General features: G+C 38.8%; 1 protein-coding gene across 2 annotated transcripts in view; it reads right to left on the bottom strand.

The window, feature by feature from the left end:
• Positions 1-24,631, bottom strand: part of dnah9 (dynein, axonemal, heavy chain 9) — a 366,284-nt gene that overhangs the window by 4,596 nt on the left and 337,057 nt on the right. For both annotated transcript variants that reach the window (XM_072914095.1, XM_072914096.1), the window contains 4 exons: positions 23,520-23,690; positions 20,658-20,840; positions 16,843-17,096; positions 15,022-15,157 (listed from right to left, as the gene is read on the bottom strand). In XM_072914095.1, coding sequence (XP_072770196.1) covers positions 15,022-15,157; positions 16,843-17,096; positions 20,658-20,840; positions 23,520-23,690 — 744 coding nt within the window. The remainder of the gene's footprint in view (positions 1-15,021; positions 15,158-16,842; positions 17,097-20,657; positions 20,841-23,519; positions 23,691-24,631) is intronic.

The following is a 24,631-nucleotide window of genomic DNA, read 5'->3' as shown; positions in this document are numbered from 1 at the left end:
CTCATCCGCTCTCTTTTCCTGAAAGCTGATCTGTCCAGTTTTGGAGTTGATGTCAGCATCTGCTTTGAGTGTCGCAAGATATCCACACATTCTTGCCATCTCTGTCGTAGCATAGCTTTCGTCGATAAAGTGTGCGGAACAAACGACTGACCATTTCGTCGGCTTTCCCCACAGCCTCTTATTTTGAACAAATTTCGTCCAATTTCTTGCCACTTTCGCATCTTTGGGCCACTGGTGCAACTTGAATCCGTCCCTGTTCATGTTGTTACACCCTCCGACAACACACCGACAAAAGTGAGAAAATGGCGAATTGCTTCCTGATGTGACGTCACAACGTGACGTCATCGCTCCGAGAGCGAATAATAGAAATGCGTTTAATTCGCCAAAATTCACCCATTTAGAGTTCGGAAATCAATTAATTAATTTAAAAAAATATGTGGTCTTTTTTCTGCAACATCAAGGTATATATTGACGCTTACATAGGTCTGGTGATAATGTTCCCCTTTAAGTCATTACTGAATCCCATCTCAAGTTCGGCAGTAATACTACAAAAATTTAGTATTAACGCAGGTTTTTTTCGAAAGTTCGGATCATGCGTTCCAAAGGTGTTCCAGTTGAAGACCCTTAGTCACACTCAGTCAGCATCTTCTCCAACCCATGAAAGCAAAACTGTGTGACTTCCTGACACTGCAATCCTGCCCTTTAATATCGAAGAAAAGTTTTCAAAAGTGTACTAATTGAAACATAGAGCATATTATCCATTGCTTAGTGACACAGGAGTTTTTTGGTTTTATGACAAAAGCCTCCCCGTTAACCAGCATGTCTTTGTTTTCACAATTTCATTGGCCATTCAATGCATTAGTCATCATTCAGATGCAATGTAGTTTGCTCAAGCTAAGTATGCCATCCATCCATCCATTTTCTACCACTTGTCCCTTTTTTTGGGGTGGCGGGGGGTCGCTGGAGCCTATCTCAGCTGCATTCGGGCGGAAGGCGGGGTACACCCTGGACAAGTCGCCACCTCATCACAGAAGCTAAGTATGTTAGAGAGGAATTTACTATTAAAAAATGTATTATTTTGCAGCTACTTCTATTATTCAGAGAGAATATAATTTATTAATCAATTCTTAAAAGGGCTGTTATTAAGTTTGTCCCGTCAACACGCTTGTGCAGAAAGCGCGTGCACACGTACAAAAGCAGTCCAAGAGAAGCAACAAAAAATTTGCAGTCATGTTGTTGTTATGTTAAATTATACATTCAATGATAGCTAACACTATCTAAATCGGTATTATTAGTTAACAACACCCAAAGCTAATGCACGCACACGCGTTATGTACGTGGTTAAGTCATTATGTCCTAAAAGCCATAAGGGCAGGATATAATGCTTAAAATACATTGGAAAAAGTAGTGCCCTCCATGCATCTGTGTAAATGTTGTAAACAGCCCTTTTAAAAAGGAACTGCACTTTTTTGGGAATTTTGCCTATGGTTCACAATCATTATGAAAGACATGACGACGGATGTATTTTTTTGAATGCATTTTAACTCATAAATAAACATAAATGAAAGTAATCTCAGCGCATTAAATCGATTGCAACTAGACTGCTTAGTTTGTCTTAGAAGACGTTTCCCCTCTCATTCAAGTAGGCTTCATCAGTTCATGCTCATAGACTTAGACTGGTCAGATCTAGACTTAGACTTAGATTTGTCAAATCTAGTCAAGCGGCTGGTGCCAAACCCCCAAATATTTATACTCCAAAACCAGGAGGTTTTGCCTGGACAAGGATGGTTTCGCCCTATTGTGGTGAGAAAAACAAGTGTTTTAATGCAAAGGAGCAATCTTACTCTTAATGCCTACGGCAGTCGTTGAAGTGGAATTCCCCCTCGTGAGGTCTTGTGTGGCAGAACGAAAGCTGTGGATCGACCACTAACCGCCCAAAATAATCGGAATCACCCACGTTAGCATTCCATTCAGTAGAAAATAAATGGCACAAATGAGCAACTCTGATCAGAATGTTTCTAACTCCTGTTATTTGTTGGAGGCTAAATTGCTGAATCTTTTAGGAATGGTTAAAAGGACAGTGTTGTATGTGGAAGACTGGTGGCGTTGCGGACCTCATCTGTTCAGGAATGGTTTTTCAACTTTGACATAGATTCACTGCTTCACTGGATAGCATACACCAGATTGTTTTTGTGGGTGTGGGGTGTCTGGTCTTTAGGATGCACGAGTCTCTGTCTCAGGGTGTTGCCTGCTTTGAAGTGTACTGGGATGTTGTGTTGGTTCAAAATTCTTCTGAATTTCTCAGATTGACCTGATACATATGTAATGACAATATTTTGTGCGTCTGTCACCTTTTTCGTCCTCATCCACTGTTCTTGTTTCTACTAGAACTGGAAGCACTTTTCACAAACAACCATCTGGGGTTTGCTTGTTTGCATCTCAACAGTTGTTTTTCTCAATATGAAAGGTTGAAACCATCCTTCCCAGGCACACCCTCCTGGTTTTGGAGTATAAATATTTGGTGTTTTGGCGCTAGCTGCGAGACCAGATCTGACCAATCTAAGTCTATGAGCATGAACTGATGAAGCCTACTTGGATGAGAGGCGAAACGTTAAGACAAACTAAGCAGTCCAGTTGCGATCAATTGAATGCCCTGAGATTACAATGACCTGGATGTATGCAAACATCCATAGACGTGTAAATAAAAGTCAGCTTACAGCATAGCCATTGGGAGGTCGTCTATTCCGCCCATAAAACCCAATAAGTAACCATCCAAAAAGCGCCAACAATACTCCATTTACATATGGTGACTTGAATATTAACCAAGTATTAGTGATATTGTTATTATAAACGCTAACACAGATAAACTATTTATAGTGGTGCTGCGATCACGAGCTTGTATGCCAATGTTTACATGATCGACTGATCAGCTGTTTCCTTGCTCGTCAAGCAATCTTCTAGATCATGAATCATGTCTATCACCTGGATACTAGAAGAATGAGGACGTATTCCGACAAGTTGGTATACTTTGACAGTCAATTTAGACCCGGGAATGGCGAGAATGACAACAAAAAGACATTTGGTTATGTCCCCCTTTTCTTTGTGAGGATTATGAGTCATTCTTCTTCTAAATAGGAATATATGAACATCCCAGCAGTCGGCATTCTAATGACAGCAGTCAGTGTACAGTAAGTGATACGTTTGTTGTCGCTCATGAAATCTGCAGTGAGTAATAATCAGTGATGAAGAAAAAAGCAAACGTGATGCGTTTTTGAAATTAATGTGTCGAATATACTTAAAATGATCAAAATACGTACCGTATTTTTCAGAGTATAAGTCACTCCAGAGTATAAGTCGCACCGGCCGAAAATGCATTATAAAGACGGAAAAAAACATATATAAGTCGCACTGGAGTATAAGTCGCATTTTTTGCGGAAATGTATTTGATAAAACCCAACACCAAGAATTGACATTTGAAAGGCAATTTAAAATAAATAAAGAATAGTGAACAACAGGCTGAATAAGTGTACGTTATATGACGCATAAATAACCAACTGAGAACGTGCCTGGTATGTTAACGTAACATATTATGGTAAGAGTCATTCAAATAACTATAACATATAGTATATGCTATATGTTTACCAAACAATCTGTCACTTCTAATCGCTAAATCCGATGAAATCTTATACGTCTCGTCTCTCACGTGAATGAGCTAAATAATATTATTTGATATTTTACGGTAATGTGTTAATCATTTCACACATAAGTCGCTCCTGAGTACAAGTCGCACCCCCGGCCAAACTATGAAAAAAACTGCGACTTATATTACGAAAAATACGGTAAATATTAAATGTTATTGTAAATGTGCCCGTTACTACATTACATATATACTTACATCATGTCTATAAAACCTCAATGGAGGTGTTTGGATGTTTTTTTAAGGGCTTTGTAGGCAGAATAAAGCGACTCCCGTAGGCTCCATTGTAAGCAGACTTTTGATCACATACGTCCGTCGTCATATCTCTCATAATGATTATGAACGATAGGCAAAATTCCCCAAAAAGTGCAGTTTCCCTTTAAGTCTGACAAATCTGTTGAGCTTTACCAACCAATGCTAACACTTTTTGCTCCTATCACAAACTTGTTTGTTGCAAAATCATATCAATTCTCACTGAAATCTAATCATATCCACATACAGTGTCCACCTTTTTTCAGGTGTAAAACCCCTTTGATTAAGAGGAGAACTTCATATATATAAATGAGGTGGTTTATCATATATCTTTGGTTTTTATTGCTGCCCATCTATCTGAGTTCTTAAGGAGAGTCGCTTACTCTCTTATTCACGCTATTCCCGGCTGGACACTGGCCCAGGACTGGCCTTTGGGGCTGGCAGCAGGGCAGGACGAGTGGTGGGAGCAGTGAGCAGAAACTACTCAGCCCATCGAACTGCAAGTCTATTTGCTTGTCTCCAACTTTAATGAAGAAAAAAAGGAACCACTCAACTCTGGGTAGAGAGAGATCGGAGTGTTCAAATGCAAACTCTGCTCATTCCCCAATTAACAAGTCTACGGGGATGCAGCTAGAAAACTGGGCAACATATTCTGTGTAAAGGCAGCATGCTTGGAGATGGAGAAAGCCAAAAGAAGCAGAGTAATGGGATTCAGCTTAATGCAAATGGAATGGAATGCATTAAACCCTTACTGTTCCTATGGCACACTGACTATTACTATTTTTATTAAGAAGCCAGGATTTTATGCCGCCCCTTGTTTTCATGCCAAGGCGTGTTTATAAAATAATTGGAAATCTTAGTTTGTTGAGATTGGACTGATATACACCATTCCCAGATACAATCATAACTGCAGGTTTGGTAAACAATGTTAGACCAGTCACAAACATAAACATGACTGCTCCACCTTGGAAGCCTCAAACTTTACAGTAGTATTCCACAGCATAAAGGCCTTGTTCCCTTGGCAATTGTGAAGTAAATGTAAATAACCAAGCCTTACATGCATAAAGATCCACCTGAATGCGGCTGCACATGTCCAACATTTTGGGTATATGTGCATCTTGCATTTGGCAAAAAGATCCTTAGATTTGTTTTAAATCCAGATTGGTGCTTCCTCATGTGACTGTATTGTTTAAATTTTGTAACTTTGTGTGAAACTTTGCTGCCTCTTGGCCAGGACTTTCTTGAAACAAATTTGGTTTTTAATACCAACAGGATTTATCCTGGTTATATTAGAACAAATCTACATTTTATAACCATAAATTCAGTTATCCTGAATGCATTATTCCCACCGTGCTATTGAAGCGACTCTGAACTTTAGACTTTTGGCTAACACTTCACTCAAACTAAATGAAAACGGTTTACCATGTCTTCTGTGACACAATAGTCAACCAATGTCTGTGCATAAAACGCATACCTTCACATCTTCTAACATACGCAGCTCAGGTCAACTACATCTTCATGATGAGGGACTCATTGAATTGCTAATGAAATTGTGAAAACACAGATGCTGGTTGATCAGTGGGCTTTTGTCATAAAAGCAAGGAACCCCTGCATAATATGTGCATCTTGCATTTGGCAAAAAGATCCTTAGATTTGTTTTAAATCCAGATTGGTGCTTCCTCATGTGACTGTATTGTTTACATTTTGTAACTTTGTGTGAAACTTTGCTGCCTCTTGGCCAGGACTTTCTTGAAACAAATTTGGTTTTTAATACCAACAGGATTAATCCTGGTTATATTAAAACAAATCTACATTTTATAACCATAAATTCAGTTATCCTGAATGCATTATTCCCACCGTGCTATTGAAGCGACTCTGAACTTTAGACTTTTGGCTAACACTTCACTCAAACTAAATGAAAACGGTTTACCATGTCTTCTGTGACACAATAGTCAACCAATGTCTGTGCATAAAACGCATACCTTCACATCTTCTAACATACGCAGCTCAGGTCAACTACATCTTCATGATGAGGGACTCATTGAATTGCTAATGAAATTGTGAAAACACAGATGCTGGTTGATCAGTGGGCTTTTGTCATAAAAGCAAGGAACCCCTGCATAATGGAGCAATGGGAAACGTAGACAGTGCCAACGGTGCACTTTTGAAGTATGTTTCAAATGACAAAACCATCTTCAAAGAGTAGATGCAGTATCAGGATGTCCTGAAACTTTGTTTGCATGTATAGTAGCAACTCAAGACTGACCTTGTGTGACCAAGGATGGAATGTCTGATCGTAACATTTCTGTAAAATACTCAATTTCTGTAGATAAAATCAATACATTTACATCCACAGAATTAATCGGGTTTCTTAAATCAATACTTTTCGTCTTTTTTCCCACTTGTATGTATTACTAATCCAACCATTGGCCAAATGATGTGTGTCTCCTGTACTCTTGGGTGTGTTGTGATTTCCCTTCCTGGTTCGATGGCCCGCCCTATCTTGCCTCTGATTGGCCTGTTCATAATGTTTTGCCCTAATCTTAACCAATCGTGACTCATCATAGTAAACCAACCAACCAATCATGGATTTCCTTATACGTAAACCAACCAATCATCATTGATGTTTCCCGTATATTTTTCCACCTGCCCGTGGAGTTGCTTCGCTACGTAGCTTCGATTTTTAAGTTAATAATTTTTTATGGAAAACCATAGTTTTTACCACTGGATTATCAAAAACCATACTCATTACGGGAAAACCGTAGTTGTTGGCAGGTATGGCAAAGAGATGGATCAAGATTTTAACACACATTGCAGGTCGGAAAAAACGAAGAAAAACAAAATTAAATTATTTTTTTTACAGAGATAAAAAAGACGGATTTCCGACTACAGACGGAAAAATCACGCACCTGCTAGCTACACATATTGCTTCCTGTCGGTTAAGTAGCTTCTTATGACCAACCCTCTGATGCCATACTGTTGAACATATTGTGATTAATTGTGTCAAATGCTTTAGTTAAATCCATAAATACTGCTGCTGCACTGTTTACCATCTATTGCATTGGTAATTTCCTCTGTTATTTCGATTAAAGCCATCGATGTTGAAATATTAGCTTTGTATCTATATTGGTTCGCTGCGAGTATTCTATATCTTTTTATGAAATTGTCCAATCTGTTATTGAACAATTTTTCAATTATTTGATAAACATTCCATTCTTACATTACTAATAAAAGCATTATTAACAATGTTTCTTGTGGATGCTAACACTCGAATTCCCTCCCGGGAATACAAAATGTTTCTGATTCTCATGAGATCACTGTTTGTATTGTATTGTATTAACGAAACATGCACACATATCATTGTCACTCTATTTTATTTCCATTGTGAGAACAACAAAGCTTTGGTGTTAAAATACAGCTAGATTTGATAAGTTTCTCCATACCTGGACATGCTCAGCCGTGATGTCAAGTATTAAGTGCATTCTTCAAGAATAATCAGACACTTATCTAACATTTTTTTTAATTACATAGTTTATAAATGTTCACCTTTTGTATCTTTAATTTATAACCTTCTTGGTAAAAAAGTCTCTCTCTGGTTGGCTTTATCTTCTTTGCTTGTAAATGAAAAGGGGACCAATGACGATTTTCCTCTTTTGTGACCTATAAATGTTACATTGTTGGATACCCATGGTAACAATGCAAAATCCTAAGGTCAGGCATTTGGTCTAGGATTGCAACATTACATAATGTATCTGTACGATTATACTCAAAGTATTAATCACGGTTTTACAATCATCACAATTATTATGCGTTTAGTATTTCCCATTTCATTACAGTATTATCTTGTATTTTAGCTTGTTTCATGGTTCTTAAAATGCATTTTTGCAACAAGTGTTTTGTAAAGCACCAACTCCGTGAGTCTAAATAAAAGAAAGCAAATGTGAGCAAAGCCTAAAAGAGTTGAAGGGGAACTTCTTTTTTATGCATTTTAAATATTAAATACATACGATCAGAAGTCTTCTTACAATGGAGCCTATGGAAGTCGCTCTATTCTGCCAACAAAGCCCTTCAAAACATCCAAACACCTCCATTAAGGTTTTATATACATGATGTTAGTATATATGTAATAATTTTAATATTTACGTATTTTGATAATTTTAGGTATAATATTCAAAATACATCACAACATTCACTTTTTTTTAACAACATTACTGATTATTACTCACTGCAGACTTCATTAGAGCCAACAAGCATAATCAAACATTACTTACTGTAAAATGTCTGCTGTCAGAATGCTGACTGATAGGATGTTCATATATTCTCGTTTCGATGAAGAATGACTCATAATCCTCGCGAAGAAAGAAAAAAGGTGAAACAAGCATCTTTTTGTGTCATTCTTTCCATTAACGGGTCTAAATTGGCTGTCAAAATGGATTACATCCACGTCCTTCTATTATCCAGGTGAGAGGATTTATTTATGGCCTACATTAAAGTTTGATGAGCAGGGAAGCAAGGAAAAAGGTTAACACTCGATGATGTAAACATTGGCAAACATGCTAGTGATCATGGCGCTTCTATAAATAGTTGTGTTAGTGCTTATAATAACAATCACTAATACTTTTATTCAAGTCACAATGTAGGCTCCTTGCGTACTCAGATAGTTTGCACTCTGTTTGCTGAACAGTGCCCATGTTGGTTTGGCGGTTTACCACTTGGGTTTCTTCTGTTCAAAAATCACGTGACTGAATACAATCTATAGTGATCTCATTCAAATTGCAATAATATTATTAGCAGTTGCACAAGGCGCACACGAGGAGTGGTTGGCGAAAACTACAACGCTGTTAACTATTGTGACTGTAATTATGTCAGGATGTGGACTATGGAGTGGTTGTTTTCCCGAGATGCAAGTGAACTTGGACCGGAAATGGCGTGAAGGTAGTGACATATTTTATTTTAAACACTAACAAATTACAAAAAAAGGATACAAACAAAAGGCGCGCTCACAGGCGTAGATAAACTAGGCTAAGAAAACAAAAACTAGGACAAAGGCAAAACTAAGGACGTGAAACTAATAAACACTTACTGTGGCATGGCATGAAGCATGACCTATAGTGAACATGAATACATGGGTAGCAGAGGTAGTCTGGATGGTTAGGATAGATAATGTCACCAGGCCAACTGCCTGGCAACAACAAGCTTAAATACTGGTGACATGATTAGTGAAAACAGGTGCGAGACTCAAAATTAGAAAACGTGAGACAGGTGCGTGACATGAGGATGTGAACCAGGTGAAACTAATAGTTACTATGGTGACAAAGCAAGGGAGTGAAGACAAGAACTAAAAAGTGTCCAAAAACCAAGTAAAACCTAACTAAACAAAACATGATCACAGACATGACAAAATATAATTAACTGTGAACAAAGGATGAAGTCCATCAAGACAAAGTGACCTTTTTTTTTTTTTTTTTTTTACAATTGTAGACTTAATACTGGTACTTCTAAAATTGTGAAGCATTAACTTTTGCAGGTGATTTTAAATGGGATTACTTGTTACTGTAGTATGTGCGAGTCTCTCTCTCTCTAGTGAATCAAGTAAATGGATTTACTTTGGTGAGTGACTAATAGGTACCTGAGTCAGTGAAAAGAATCATGTTTACCATTACTATAGCATAATAGCGTGTCTCTCTATGAGTACGTATAAGTGCGCGCACCACTGTTGTAACTTTGTTTTTGTTTTGTGCAAGTTGTGACGAAAAAATGTACCAGCATAATTTCTGTTTATAACGAGTGAGGAGAACTTAAACACACGGTGTAGTGGAGGCTTTGCGAATACATAACTGGAGTTTTTAATCACGGTTATTGGTAAAACCTGTCAATTGTTGCATCCCTAATTTGGCAGTCCTATTTTAACACTGAGCAATTTGTTATGTCCAAGATTGACGACTGCACCAAGGTGGGTATTTCGAGTAGATGCTCTTTGCCAGGCCCCTCCTCCCTCCACCTGGAGCTTCCAGTGTTATTCCTTGTCATTTTCTTAACTCTTGACGAAAAACACAGAGCCTTTGCGACGATACAACATTTTTGGAGGAAAAACAAAAAAAGATAGTTACTTTCTGTGTACGCCTGCGCGTTGCCATGCTTGACTGAGAGCAACTACAATACCGCCATGCAGCACGGCGATAAAGAGGTCTCTCTCTGTCACGAGACTGATGTTAGTGGCTTTAAATAGTGGGCATATGATGAGTTATATCTAACAAGTAAGGTCAAATGTTATATCTTAATTATATTATATATATATAAATCTTTAATACACTTAGAGACATATCAGAAGTTTTCAGCGTAAAGGAGACAATACTTTTTTTGTGTTATGTGCAGCTATTTATTACACAAGCTATGGAGAAATGCAGTGGTGGGCTGTCAGGGCCAGCAAGGCCTTCCCTGCTGGCCTAACATAACCAGAAATCATGATCATAATTAAAGATACAAGTAATTTTTAATTTACTTTCCCTAAATATCTAAAGTTATTCATATTCTCTTCATGTCATATTATGCTCCTTCCAGTGCTGTTGTTTTTAGGTTAGAGTTTTCATCCAATCATAATTCAGCTAGCTTATGTTGCCATGCTGTACAAAATCTGCCCGGGGCCTTCAGAATCAATAATGTGAATGGGTACATACAGTTAATAGATAATTGCGATAGCCAATCACGAGTTGTTGTCTGTAAGGCCTTCTAGCTGGCCTCATGTTGAATGTGACATTTACGCATCCTGTGATTGGATACTCACTGGTTTGAGCCGCAACGGTGCTATACAGATTAGCAGAGCAACACCCGGGACCGTTAGCGGATGAATTTGATATAGCTACTTTTTTAACCCACAAAGAAGGAGAACAAAACGTTGATTAGGTGGCACATATATATTTGCAAGGCCATTTTCAAGAAGGATATTTAAAGATAAACTACATCTTGTGAGATGACGTCGGCCAACCCCAGAAGCTATCTCAGCTGTCCTGGCGATGAAATGGGGAAATGCTCGCCACTTCCACTCGAATCAACCGACTATGAGCGGTACCACTGGCGTTCAATAGGTGCTACAAATCAGTGACGTGCAGTCAGGGGAGGCAGGTGAGGCATGGCCTCACGTGCCATCATGGAAAGAAAAAAAATGTAAATAGGAAAAAAAAATTATTAAATTGTTATATGTATCCAGTGATTATACTATAAAGTTATTTTCCATTTAACTTCACCAGTTTTAGATTATTTTTATTCAAAATCACTGAATTTTCACATTTGCCAATCAAATACTGAGAAGAGACTTGCAGTTAGTCAGCAGCCAGCTGAGCCTCACCATGGATTGCGCAATGACTCGGCTAACTGCTGGCCTGCAGTGCAGTGAGACCGTATTGCTATATGAATTATATTATACATTTCCATAGTTTAGTTAGCTGAGGTATATAATGTACAGTGTATTTTGTCAACAACTGTATGTGTGTAACGTATTTCTTGTGCTGAGCAATCATAAAACGGCTGCGAAGACGCACTGGGTGAGGCACGCAGTTCTCCCGCCTCATGGTGGTAGAGGGCGCTAGTGATCCCAGGGATCATTCTTGTGACTACTCGGCTGCAGAATAAGTGACAACAAGCGAGCAGTACTCTGACTCGCCACACTGGGAGAAGTGTGAGCAGACACATGTCTCCAGTCTTGTTTTCCCTTTTTTTCAAAACTGTATTTATAACAAACATGGCATGTTTATTAGAGTAAACCAGCGTTTGTGGGTGTGTTTTGTCAGATGCAAAAATATTGTTGAATTGCTTGCAATAACATTAAATCAAATGAATGTGGCTGCCAATATGTATCCAAGATGAAATACTTCGCTAAACTGGACTTTAAGACAAAATTAATTTGATCATACAAAGTAGGTTTTCATGGAGGATAGCTATTGCTGCTTCAGATACAAGTACAGAAAGGTAAGATACACTTACAATACTTGATTTATTTCGTTAAAACCAAATGGGACCAAAAAGTATTTAATAACAACTTTATCAAATACTTTTTGGACCCATTTATCATATCATAATATCATTATGATAATGTTTTTATGAAAGCAAATAAATCCCTTCTTTTTCTTGTTATTCTAATGTGCAACCTAATGATTAGAGCTGCACATATGAATTTGAGTAAAAGAAAGAAAAGAAAAAAACTCCAAAAGTATCTTTGCCTCACCTGGTGTATAGTTCACCGCACGTCACTGCTACAAATTGTGAGTTTGACTATTTTATTTCATTATTTTTTCACGTTTAATGTTTTTTACAATTTTAATTTTGACAGTACCACATACGATATGTTTTAATTGCTGCGGGTTTATTGATTTTTAAATGCGCTAGGAAATAGCCCGTTTTGTACACTGTTGAGGCGCTTCAATACAAGTAGTGCGTAAATGTGTTTCTGTATAGTATTTCTACAGCAATGGTTATGTGGTGACATAAATTATGGTATTTTGAGGACATCACTGAAGGCCTAGATGGGAAACGCACAGCATCATGGTGTGGTTTGACCAACATTAAACTGACTTTATCCTATTAAAAACACATCTGTGAGTCAATATATTGATATACTACAAACGTCGTTTCCATATGAGTTGGGAAATTGTGTTGGATGTAAATATAAACGGAATACAATGATTTGCAAATCTTTTTCAACCCATATTCAATTGAATGCACTACAAAGACAACATATTTGATGTTCAAACTCATAAACTTTTTTTTTTTTTCAAATAATAATTAACTTAGAATTTCATGGCTGCAACACGTGCCAAAGTAGTTGGGAAAGGGCATGTTCACCACTGTGTTACATGGCCTTTCCTTTTAACAACACTTTGGGAACTGAGCAGACACATTGTTTAAGCTTCTCAGGTGGAATTCTTTCCCATTCTTGCTTGATGTACAGCTTAAGTTGTTCAACAGTCCGGGGGTCTCCGTTGTGGTATTTTAGGCTTCATAATGCGCCACACATTTTCAATGGGAGACAGGTCTGGACTACAGGCAGGCCAGTCTAGTACCCGCACTTTTTTACTATGAAGCCACATTGATGTAACACGTGGCCTGGCATTGTCTTGCTGAAATAAGCAGGGGCGTCCATGGTAACGTTGCTTGGATGGCAACATATGTTGCTCCAAAACCTGTACGTTTCCTTTCAGCATTAATGGCGCCTTCACAGATGTGTAAGTTACCCATGTCTTGGGCACTAACACACCCCCATACCATCACACATGCTGGCTTTTCAACTTTGCGCCTATAACAATCTGGATGGTTCTTTTCCTCTTTGGTCCGGAGGACACAACGTCCACAGTTTCCAAAAACAATTTGAAATGTGGACTTGTCAGACCACAGAACACTTTTGCATTATGTATCAGTCCATCTGAGATGAGCTCAGGCCCAGCGAAGCCGACGATGTTTCTGGGTGTTGTTGTTAAACGGTTTTCGCCTTGCATAGGAGAGTTTTAACTTGCACTTACAGATGTAGCGACCAACTGTAGTTACTGACAGTGGGTTTCTGAAGTGTTCCTGAGCCCATGTGGTGATATCCTTGACACACTGATATCGCTTGTTGATGCAGTACAGCCTGGGGGATCGAAGGTCATGGGCTTAGCTGCTTATGTGCAGTGATTTCTCCAGATTCTCTGAACCCTTTGACAGTATTACGGACCGTAGATGGTGAAATCCCTAAATTCCTTGCAATAGCTGGTTGAGAAAGGTTTTTCTTAAACTGTTCAAAAATTTGCTCTCGCATTTGTTGACAAAGTGGTGACCCTCACCCCATCCTTGTTTGTGAATGACTGCGCATTTCATGGAATCTACTTTTATACCCAATCATGGCACCCACCTGTTCCCAATTTGCCTGTTCACCTGTGGGATGTTCCAAATAAGTGTTTGATGAGTATTCCTCAACTTTATCAGTATGTATTGCCACCTTTCCCAACTTCTTTGTCATGTGTTGCTGGCATCAAATTCTAAAGTTAATGATTATTTGCAACAAAAAAAAAATGTTTATCAGTTTGAACATCAAATATGTTGTCTTTGTAGCATATTCAACTGAATATGGGTTGAAAATGATTTGCAAATAATTTCTTAAGGCACGCACTCACCTTTCTGCCAATGGGTCAAAATGAAAACGATCACTCGAAAGTCAATAACTTCATGTCCTGTCAAATAACATACACAACATGACATAATGTAGCATGTATATGTGTAACTGTCAGTCAGGAAAGCCAATCAAAGCCAACACTTTCTACAATCTTAGTTTAGTTTTAGTTTAATCTGTATCACAAAGTTTAATAAGATGGATTAAAAGAGTTTGTCATTAATTATTGCTATTTTTTTAATTGCTTGACAACACTAATTAAAATGATCATAGGTCCCCTTTAAATCCAAGACCAGAGCCATAATCCTCCACGGAAACTGGCACATATGATCAGTCGATTACATGCAAGAGGGAACTGGTTTTCCATTGCATAGTTTAGTTATGTTAAAATACTTAAACATGATCCATTTAAGTTGTTTACATGCGTTTAAAGAAATACTTTCAAGTTAATTCATGTAATAATAAAAAATATTGTGCGCATGTAAAAGTACTGATTGTCAAATTTGAAATTGAAGTAGGTAAGGAATCACAAGCTATGGCCTCATTGTGTTTTCCAATTCATTCCTTCAATCTATGCATTTTGAAGGTCACATCCTTTTTTTCAGTGCAAACTCCCATTCGTCAATGTTTGCACAATAATGTGTACCTCACGATTTTTAAGTTAAACAGTTCGGGGCTGAGTTTGTGGACCATCATTTGTGTATTTGTAGAAGTTTGAATTTGATCCAAATGTCTTTATATTGAAAAAAAGATTATTTTCATTATTGACTCTATTGAACACATTTGAGATGCAACAATTCTTGCCTGGCCTCTATCTCGTTTGGATGGAAGAAATCCCTATAGAGACGCACTCCAAAAACAAAAAATGGAGCAAAAAATGGAAGATCTACTCCATAGTTTCATATGAAAATCAAATAACAAACTTTAAACTTACCTGTGTGTCCCAGCGAGCACCCTCCATGTAAAGCCCATGAACATAAGCCCCTTCGCGAGGTGGTGACGTTAAGTCTTCACGATATTTCTTGGTGACATCACATTGTAGACTCATGCTATCCAAAGGCCACTCATTTCTGACATACAAATACAATTTACAATTACTGCATCACGAGATGACAGGATTTTAAAGGGGAACATTATCACCAGACCTATGTAAGCGTCAATATATACCTTGATGTTGCAGAAAAAAGACCATATATTTTTTTAACCGATTTCCGAACTCTAAATGGGTGAATTTTGGCGTATTAAACGCCTTTCTATTATTCGCTATCGGAGCGATGACGTCACGATGTGACGTCACATCGGGAAGCAATCCGCCATTCGGTGTGTTGTCGGAGGGTGTAACAACACGAACAGGGACGGAATCAAGTTGCACCAGTGGCCCAAAGATGCGAAAGTGGCAAGAAATTGGACGAAATTTGTTCAAAATACGAGGGTGTGGGGAAAGCCGACGAAATGGTCAGTCGTTTGTTCCGCACACTTTACCGACGAAAGCTTTGCTACGACAGAGATGGCAAGAATGTGTGGATATCTTGCGACACTCAAAGCAGATGCATACAAAGAAATCTGCCGCCAGACCCCCATTGAATCTGCCGGAGTGTGTGAGCTATTCAGGGACAAAGGACCTCGGTAGCACGGCAAGCAATGGCGGCAGTTTGTTCCCGCAGATGAGCGAGACGATGCTCACACCGCTTCTACCGTCCCTTATGCCACCGAAGATGATCCAGAGAAGAATATCGACCCTAGCTTCCCTGGGCTGCTGACATCAACTCCAAAACTGGACAGATCAGCTTTCAGGAAAAGAGAGCGGATGAGGGTATGTCTACAGAATATATTAATTGATGAAAACTTTATTCATTACTCGCGGTTTTACGTAAATTATTATACATAAACTGTGTTTACCAATAATTTAGCTTATGATGATTTAGCTTATGAATTTAGCTCATAATGGTGCCAGTGAAAGCAGAAAAACAGATAGTTAGTTTCAGTGATGAAGGGATGCCATTTTTTCCAGTGAAGATTGATTGCACATGGAAAAATGACAAAAAATAGTTAAAATATTTTTAATCGGTCACTTCAGCTGTAACTGTAGGCTAGTATGTATCTTACTGGACAAAAACAGCACATTTAAAATGCTGAAATCGTGGAAAAATATATGTTCTTAGCGCGCCTGAAATGGGCTGTCTGCACACTCAAAGTGCATGTTGTTGCCAAATGTATTTCATATGCTGTAAACCTAGTTCATAGTTGTTAGTTTCCTTTAATGCCAAACAAACACATACCAATCGTTGGTTAGAAGGCGATCGCCGAATTCGTCCTCGCTTTCTCCCGTGTCGTTTTCGTCGGTTTCGCTTGCATACGGTTCAGACCGATATGGCTCAATAGCTTCAGTTTCTTCTTCAATTTCGTTTTCGCTACCTGCCTCCACACTACAACCATCCGTTTCAATACATGCGTAATCTGTTGAATCGCTTAAACCGCTGAAATCCGAGTCTGAATCCGAGCTAATGTCGCTATAAACTTGCTGTTCTATCCGCCATGTTTGTTTGTATTGGCATCACTGTGTGACGTCACAGGAAAATGGACGGGTGTATATAACGATGGTTAAAATCGTTTTTTTAGGGATATTGCGTGATGGGTAAAATTTTGAAAAAAACTTTGAAAAATAAAATAAGCCACTGGGAACTGATTTTTAATGGTTTTAACCCTTCTGAAATTGTGATAATGTTCCCCTTTAAGCTGCTCATCAGTACAATACCTGCGAGCCATGGCCTGCATGATTGCAGTGAGGAAAGATTGGGGGTTGAAGAAGCCAGCCAGCCAAACAGCGGAAGGCAAGACAAAGTCAGTTGACCAAACTTCCAGCTCTTTGATTCTGGCCAGCAGGTCAGTGAACCACAAAACCAGGCCACACATGGAAGGGTAAGCACGCTTGGTCCAAGTATCTGGCACCATCACCAGAAATATAGCATTCTGAAGGTTTTCCATATCATTGGTCATGGTTAGTTCTCCCTGAGGAAAACAGAATTAATTGCATTTTAAAGGATTTTCAAATGCATTTTTATTATTTTATGCTTCAATGTAGATCTGCATGCTTAATATATACATAGACAGTGGCGTCACAAAAATAAATATTTCTGGTCTTGTGAGCCAAAATGAACCTGACTGTTTTTTTCAGCCAAGCTTAAAGTGACATGTTGTGGTGTAAACTGGGAATATACCAAATGTACTGTATTTTATCCCCTGCTGTTTTTATAGGTTGATGAGCAGTCAATTTTTAAGGAAGGTTTATTGTAATAAAGAGACATTATACAAAAATAATCACCCGCCCACTGTACCTTACAAACACATTGTCTTTTGTGTAAAACCGTGTGATAAGAAAGTCTAATTCAATATTGTGAGGAATTGAACAAAAAAAATCATTTATCATTACATTTTTGTGAAGTTCAAAAAATAAAAGACACATTTATTTTTTTATTTCGTATTTGTGCTATGGACACACATTCTTGGATGGTTCGAGAATCGCTCACCTTTACGATTGGTGTGAAGTAAAACAATATGACTTCAGGAAAAAAAAAAAAAAATATATATATATATACTATTGTTTTCTAATAATTTAACATGTAAAATGTTTATAACAATACACTTAACAAGAATGTCTTAGATATTGCTAGATTCCTTGGTGATCTGGTCAACAAAGGCTCCAAAAAAGATTTGGAGCCATACCAGTCTTACTTAGAGGTGGCTTTATTAAAACTTCACCAACATCTGGGTCATGTTAGGAAATCAGCGCTTTTTTTGATCAAGGGATAAAATAGTTTGGAATAAATCTAGATTGGTTGGAGAAGACATTGCTCAGCTACAATACTCGATGTGTTAGGGAAAATAATCTGTACATAAACAATAATGCCACAAGGGATAAGAAAATATGGAGTAAGATAGTAAACAGATGGATGCGCTGGCACTGAGGAATAATCAGCGTGTCCTTTCCCCCTTTGCTACTGGAGAGCATGTATTGCTGATAGTAAAGATATATACTGTACATGTGACAGCCACGACATGGTTCATGAGGATGATAAGGATCTAGAGATGTATCTATGTCAGAGTAGAACCCTGGACCTTTCTTTAAAATAATCCTGATCTGTCAACTCAGACACAGCAGTAATACGATGGACCGGTACCCCATAGCTAATATTCCACCAGTACACTTTTATTACAATATAAAGACAAAATATGAATCCTTTGAATAATGTGATGGCACCATGGCTTTTAAATCCCTGTATTTAGACTCTTAGCTTCGAACGCCTGATAACAGTTTTTGAAGTCTCCCTTAATCTCTCCTTAAACATTATGTTTTGAACAATGTTGATTTGCTGTTCGAATACTGTATTTCCGCAGATTTGGGGAAATAAAGCTGCTGATGACACTCTGTGAGGCTCGAAACCCACTTAACTCTGAGAACATCTAGTTTGTCGCAATAGAGAGGTAATGTTAAAATAAACTTTGATTGATGTTAATCAATTGTTAGTTTTGGTCTTAGTCTCATGAAGTCAACATTTCAATAGCATAATGATAAAGAAGACAAATAAATTATATTTTTTATTGAACCAGAAAATGTATTGGTCGATTCATTAAAGGGGAACATTATCACCAGACCTATGTAAGCATCAATATATACCTTGATGTTGCAGAAAATAGACCATATATTTTTTCAACCGATTTCCGAACTCTAAATGGGTGAATTTTGGCGAATTAAACGCCTTTCTAATATTCGCTCTCGGAGCGATGACGTCACAACGTGGCGTCACATCGGGAAGCAATCCGCCATTTTCTCAAACACCTAGTCAAATCAGCTCTGTTATTTTCCGTTTTTTCGACTGTTTTCCGTACCTTGGAGACATCATGCCTCGTCGGTGTGTTGTCAGAGGGTGTAACAACACGAACAGGGACAGATTCAAGTTGCACCAGTGGCCCAAAGATGCGAAAGTGGCAAGAAATTGGACGTTTGTCCCGCACACTTTACCGACGAAAGCTATGCTACGACAGAGATGGCAAGAATGTGTGGATATCCTGCGACACTCAAAGCAGATGCATTTCCAACGATAAAGTCAAAGAAATCTGCCGCCAGACCCCCATTGAATCTGCCGGAGTGTGTGAGCAATTCAAGGACAAAGGACCTCGGTAGCACGGCAAGCAATGGCGGCAGTTTGTTCCCGCAGACGAGCGAGCTAAACCCCCTATCGACCCTAGCTTCCCTGGCCTGCTGACATCAACTCCAAAACTGGACAGATCAGCTTTCAGGAAAAGAGCACGGATGAGGGTATGTCTACAGAATATATTAATTGATGAAAATTGGGCTGTCTGCAGTCTCAAAGTGGATGTTGTTGCCAAATGTATTTCATATGCTGTAAACCTAGTTCATAGTTGTTAGTTTCCTTTAATGCCAAACAAACACATAACAATCGTTGGTTAGAAGGCGATCGCCAAATTCGTCCTCGCTTTCTCCCGTGTCGCTGGCTGTCGTGTCGTTTTCGTCGGTTTCGCTTGCATACGGTTCAAACCGATATGGCTCAATAGCTTCAGTTTCTTCTTCAATTTCATTTTCGCTACCTGCCTCCACACTACAACCATCCGTTTCAATACATTCGTAATCTGTTGAATCGCTTAAGCCGCTGAAATCCGAGTCTAAATCCGAGCTAATGTCGCTATAGCTTGCTGTTCTTTCCGCCATGTTTGTTTGTGTTGGCTTCACTATGTGACGTCACAGGAAAATGGACGGGTGTTTATAACGATGGTTAAAATCAGGCACTTTGAAGCTTTTTTTTGGGATATTGCGTGATGGGTAAAATTTTGAAAAAAACTTCGAAAAATATAATAAGCCACTGGGAACTGATTTTTAATGGTTTTAACAATTCTGAAATTGTGAGAATGTTCCCCTTTTAAATACACTTCATTACATTTTGCGGTTCAGTGAATACTGTATATACTCGCCATTTGCAGAGGTTACGTTCTCTGGTCATCTGCAAAAAGTGAAAATCTGTGAGTAATTGAGACACCGTCAGAGAAAGTGTTTCTCCAAGTCACGTCTCCATGATCCACACTTGCTTGCCTGCCTGTTGTAGTTCCAGTAATGATTTACGAGCCTATAATTTGTGTTTACCTCACTGCAAGTTTTTATCCCGAATTGTAACAAGTTGGCTGTCAAAGCCACATTAAAGCCAGTGTCACAGCCAGCCACACACAAGTGCCACCTTCTTATATAATGTCACGTCTCTGTCAACAATTTATTATCACGTATTTCTGGATTATTAACTTGAGGTAAATGAAATGCGAAAAAAAAAATTATGGACAAATGTTTTTTTAAATTATGCATATTTGTGGGCTTGTAAATTCGAAATTGCAAATATGTGGGGATCTACTCTAGTATACCCTGAAATTTCACCCCAAAGCCAATTATCTCAACTGTTCATGAATAGTGTAAGTAAAATGGCCTTGTTTCACTAATTGCCAACTCTGCACTTATTTCTTACAATCAGGAATTATTATTGACTGCTGAATTCAAATCGTTCCTACCTTGAGACCTAGGCTGAGCTCATTGAGGGAACGTCTAATTTCTCGGGTGAGGATATTCATGCGTTCACATTCCTGGAGCATCACCACCTGATACGGAGTCCTCTCCTCAGCTTTACCCAGCAACTCTGCCATGTTGAACTCCTCAGGGAGTTTCTCCATAATCTCTTCCAGCTCTGAACGCACCTTGAGAATAAATACATATATGATGATGGATCAGTTGGATTATAAACACAAACGTTTTAATTCCATAAAGTAACGCCTTGGTTTAAGATGCTGACAAGATAACGCTCACAAAAGGATGATGTCAAATCAATTCAGCACTAACATTGCCTGACAGTGTTTTGTTTTGAATAAAAAGAGCCATAAATATTCATGAAGTTGTTTTTGCAATGCCAGCACCTAGCATTCAATAACACTCTAATCCCTTGAGAAAAATCACATCATATTTTTATGGGCAGGTGATGAAAGCTAATGTTTGTGTCAACATTTTCGCAATTCAAACAGCATCCGTAATCAATCTGTGGATTACGTGGCTAACAAAGAATGTGAGGTCATTACGTCGATGGACTTTTCACTTCAGATATCTGATCTGAGGTTGGCAGCTACGGAGCAAATGCAAAGGGGCCTCCATTGCTAAAAGCTGGTAGACAAGATTCAAAGGTCACACATAATACGATGTTTAATTTGACAGGAGTGATTAGAGAACATCACACATAACCAACATACCAAGTCAATTTGTCATACTTTAAATCAGACTTGAAAGAGTATCAATATTAGAAAGGTGGTGGACTTCAGTTTCCATGGAAACTGACTAGCATGATTGATCTTAGCGTAAAACTTCAAGATGCTGCTCAATTTTTGGTAAATACACTATTGAAGCTTATCAACTTTTAGATCATAAGAGTTAAATCATATTAAATGTGTTATTGGTTCATATCCCAAATTTCATGAAATGTTGAAAAGGCATTTCTTGAAAATATAAATTTGTATCCACACTGGTGTTTCTAGACTTTAGAGACACCTCTACAGTAGCAATGAATACATGGTAGCAGAGCTTTGACTTCCAAACGTATCTGTTAACACGTTTTCATGACATTATCAGTGCAACAGCAACAGTGGCGGCTGCTGGACTTTCAATTAGGGTAAGCTAATTTTCAGCCAACATCATAAAATGTGTCTGTTATTTATATGTAAATTCTACCCTCTGTTTGTTCGCTAGCTAGGGCTGCTGTGTGAGACTAGTGTGATCGCCCATGTGTGCTTTAGGACGGTGAAGGGGCTCGCAGCAGTGGCTGCTGATCGTCAGTAGCGCGTCAGAAGTCAGTCCATTTACCACGAGTACAGTCTCTAATAACACCAGAAAACGATTTGCTCGGAGGATTGGAGAAGTATCCAGATCAACTCAGAACAACAGGACAACATTTTAAAAAATGCCCCATTTGTTAGATATTTTTTTTACAGTTTTCAGATTCACTCATTTAGCTGTCAATCAAATATTCAGCCTCAGGTAATCCAATCATAGTGCAAAAGGCAATTTTTCACACCCCAAAAATGTATATATATAATTCACCAAGTCAAGTATTTCATATATATATATATATATATATAAAAGAAATACTTGAATTTCAGTGTTCATTTATTTACACATATACACACACATGACACTCATCTACTCATTGTTGAGTTAAGGGTTGAATTGTCCATCTTTGTTCTATTCTCTGTCACTATTTTTCTAACCATGCCGAACACCCTCTCTGATGATGCATTCTGCTTCGTCTCCTTGTTGTGTGCGCAGTTGTGCACTGCACTCTCTAAAAGCCCTAGATGTTATTGTCACATATGCATGTACAGTAGATGGCAGTATTGTCCTGTTTAAGAATGTCACAACATTGCTGTTCACGGCAGACGAACTGCTTTACGGTAGACGAAAACGTGACTGCTGTTGTTGTGTGTTGTTTCCGCGCTGGGAGGACGTTAATGAAACTGCCTAACAATAAACACACATAAGAAACCAAGAACTCGCCCTCGATCATTCTACAGTTATAACCTGATTGGGCAGGCACGCTGTTTATATTGTGGGAAAGCGGACGTGAAAACAGACTGTCGACACGTCACTCAGGTCCGCATGAAGCTGGAGGGGGCGTGGCCTCCAGCTCCGCCTGAATTTCGGGAGATTTTCGGGAGAATATTTGTCCCGGGAGGTTTTCGGGAGAGGCGCTGAATTTCGGGAATCTCCCGGAAAATCCGGGAGGGTTGGCAAGAATGCAAATGAGTAATTTTTCCACATTTCTTCACCCATTCAAAATGTTTCAGCATCAAAACATTTAGGCTTTCCAAATCCCAAAGATCCCCACTTTTCTCAAACACAAATTCCCCTGTAGTTTTCTTATAACTTTCATATTTTTCAACCCGCTTAAACCATTCCAACACCCAAAATGTTCAGGCTAACAATTTTCCACATTTGGAGAATTGTAATGTTTTCATAACAAGACATATGTAGGTATTACCTTGAGCCCAAATCTCACGAGACCGCAGCTCAGTGAGCATCAAACCATTAATTTTTTTAATGTGGTTTGCTTTTTCTTAGGCTTTTTGTGTGACACATTCAAAAATATGGATGTCATGGATGACCCCACAGGAGATGTAAGCATTTATTATGAAATCACAGTGCTTTACTTATTTCTAAGATAGCATGAAAGTATGTACAGAACAATGTTCAGATGGGACAAATTGTTTCAAAGTCAAACCTAATCAGTGGTCTCCAGTATTCTAGAACATGTTTGATCTCAGAGGTTATACTAGTACATTCTAACCACAAATCTCCCTGCGTCCAGTACAGACAGATGTATAATTCATCCTTACCTTCTCCTCTCTAGTCATCCCTCCTCCCTCACCGCCTCCTCCATCCCTGGGCTGCAACTCCAACACTGTGCGGAAAAGCTTCCCCGAAGTTTGCGTGAGGAAGCCAATCTCAGCATTGGGATGAAGGCTATACAGATAGGGCGATTCTGCAGGTAAGGTGTCATCGATATACTGTGGGGGAGGGGAACAAGAAATCCATGTCATATCATTCCTGGCACTTACTGTATTCATCTTTATTTCCCCCTCGATTTTCACATTTAACAGGAAACTACTGAAGTGTCTCCCTTAAACATCATGATATATTGTAATATATTACAATCATACTGCATTACAACAATTAGGCTCCGTTTACACTGCACACCAAATTGGATTTCTTTGCCCTCAAGTGACACAAATCTGATTTTTTTGCCAGTCTAAACGCTCCAAAGTGCTTCAAATCTGATCTTTTGGCATCAGATTCAGGGGGTAGTCCTGAATCCGATTGGAATCTGATCCTTTCAAATGAGACTGCTGTCAAAACGCAATGTGACCAGAATGGGATTTTTTCGTCGGCTTTGGGTGAGCTACGTCATTCATGTGCGCTGGAAAGATGCAGTCGCCAGCAAAAATGTATATTTTCATCAAGATTCTATCCAACACGACCACACTTTCGATGCATCACTTTTGAATAGTGCGTAAATAATAAGCTATATTGGGGGGACGGCGTGGCGCAGTGGAAGAATGGCCGTGCGCGACCCGAGGGTCCCTGGTTCAATCCCCACCTAGTACCAACCTCGTCATGTCCGTTGTGTCCTGAGCAAGACACTTCACCCTTGCTCCTGATGGGTGCTGGTTAGCGCCTTGCATGGCAGCTCCCTCCATCAGTGTGTGAATGTGTGTGTGAATGGGTAAATGTGGAAGTAGTGTCAAAGCGCTTTGAGTACCTTGAAGGTAGAAAAGCGCTATACAAGTACAACCCATTTATCATTTATCATTTATATGTAATATATTAATATATAATTAGATTCTGAAGAAATGGCGATTGTTGAAAGACTGGAATTGACGCTGTGAGTTGAAAAATAAAGCTCCCGCAGATCCACGCTTATGTCCATCTCCCCTCTACTTAACAGCCA

The sequence above is a fragment of the Nerophis lumbriciformis genome, linkage group LG11 (genome assembly GCF_033978685.3).
Source record: "Nerophis lumbriciformis linkage group LG11, RoL_Nlum_v2.1, whole genome shotgun sequence".
Taxonomy (NCBI): domain Eukaryota; kingdom Metazoa; phylum Chordata; class Actinopteri; order Syngnathiformes; family Syngnathidae; genus Nerophis; species Nerophis lumbriciformis.
The sequence above is the reverse complement of the archived record's forward strand: the minus strand, read 5'-3'. Positions and strand labels throughout refer to the sequence as shown.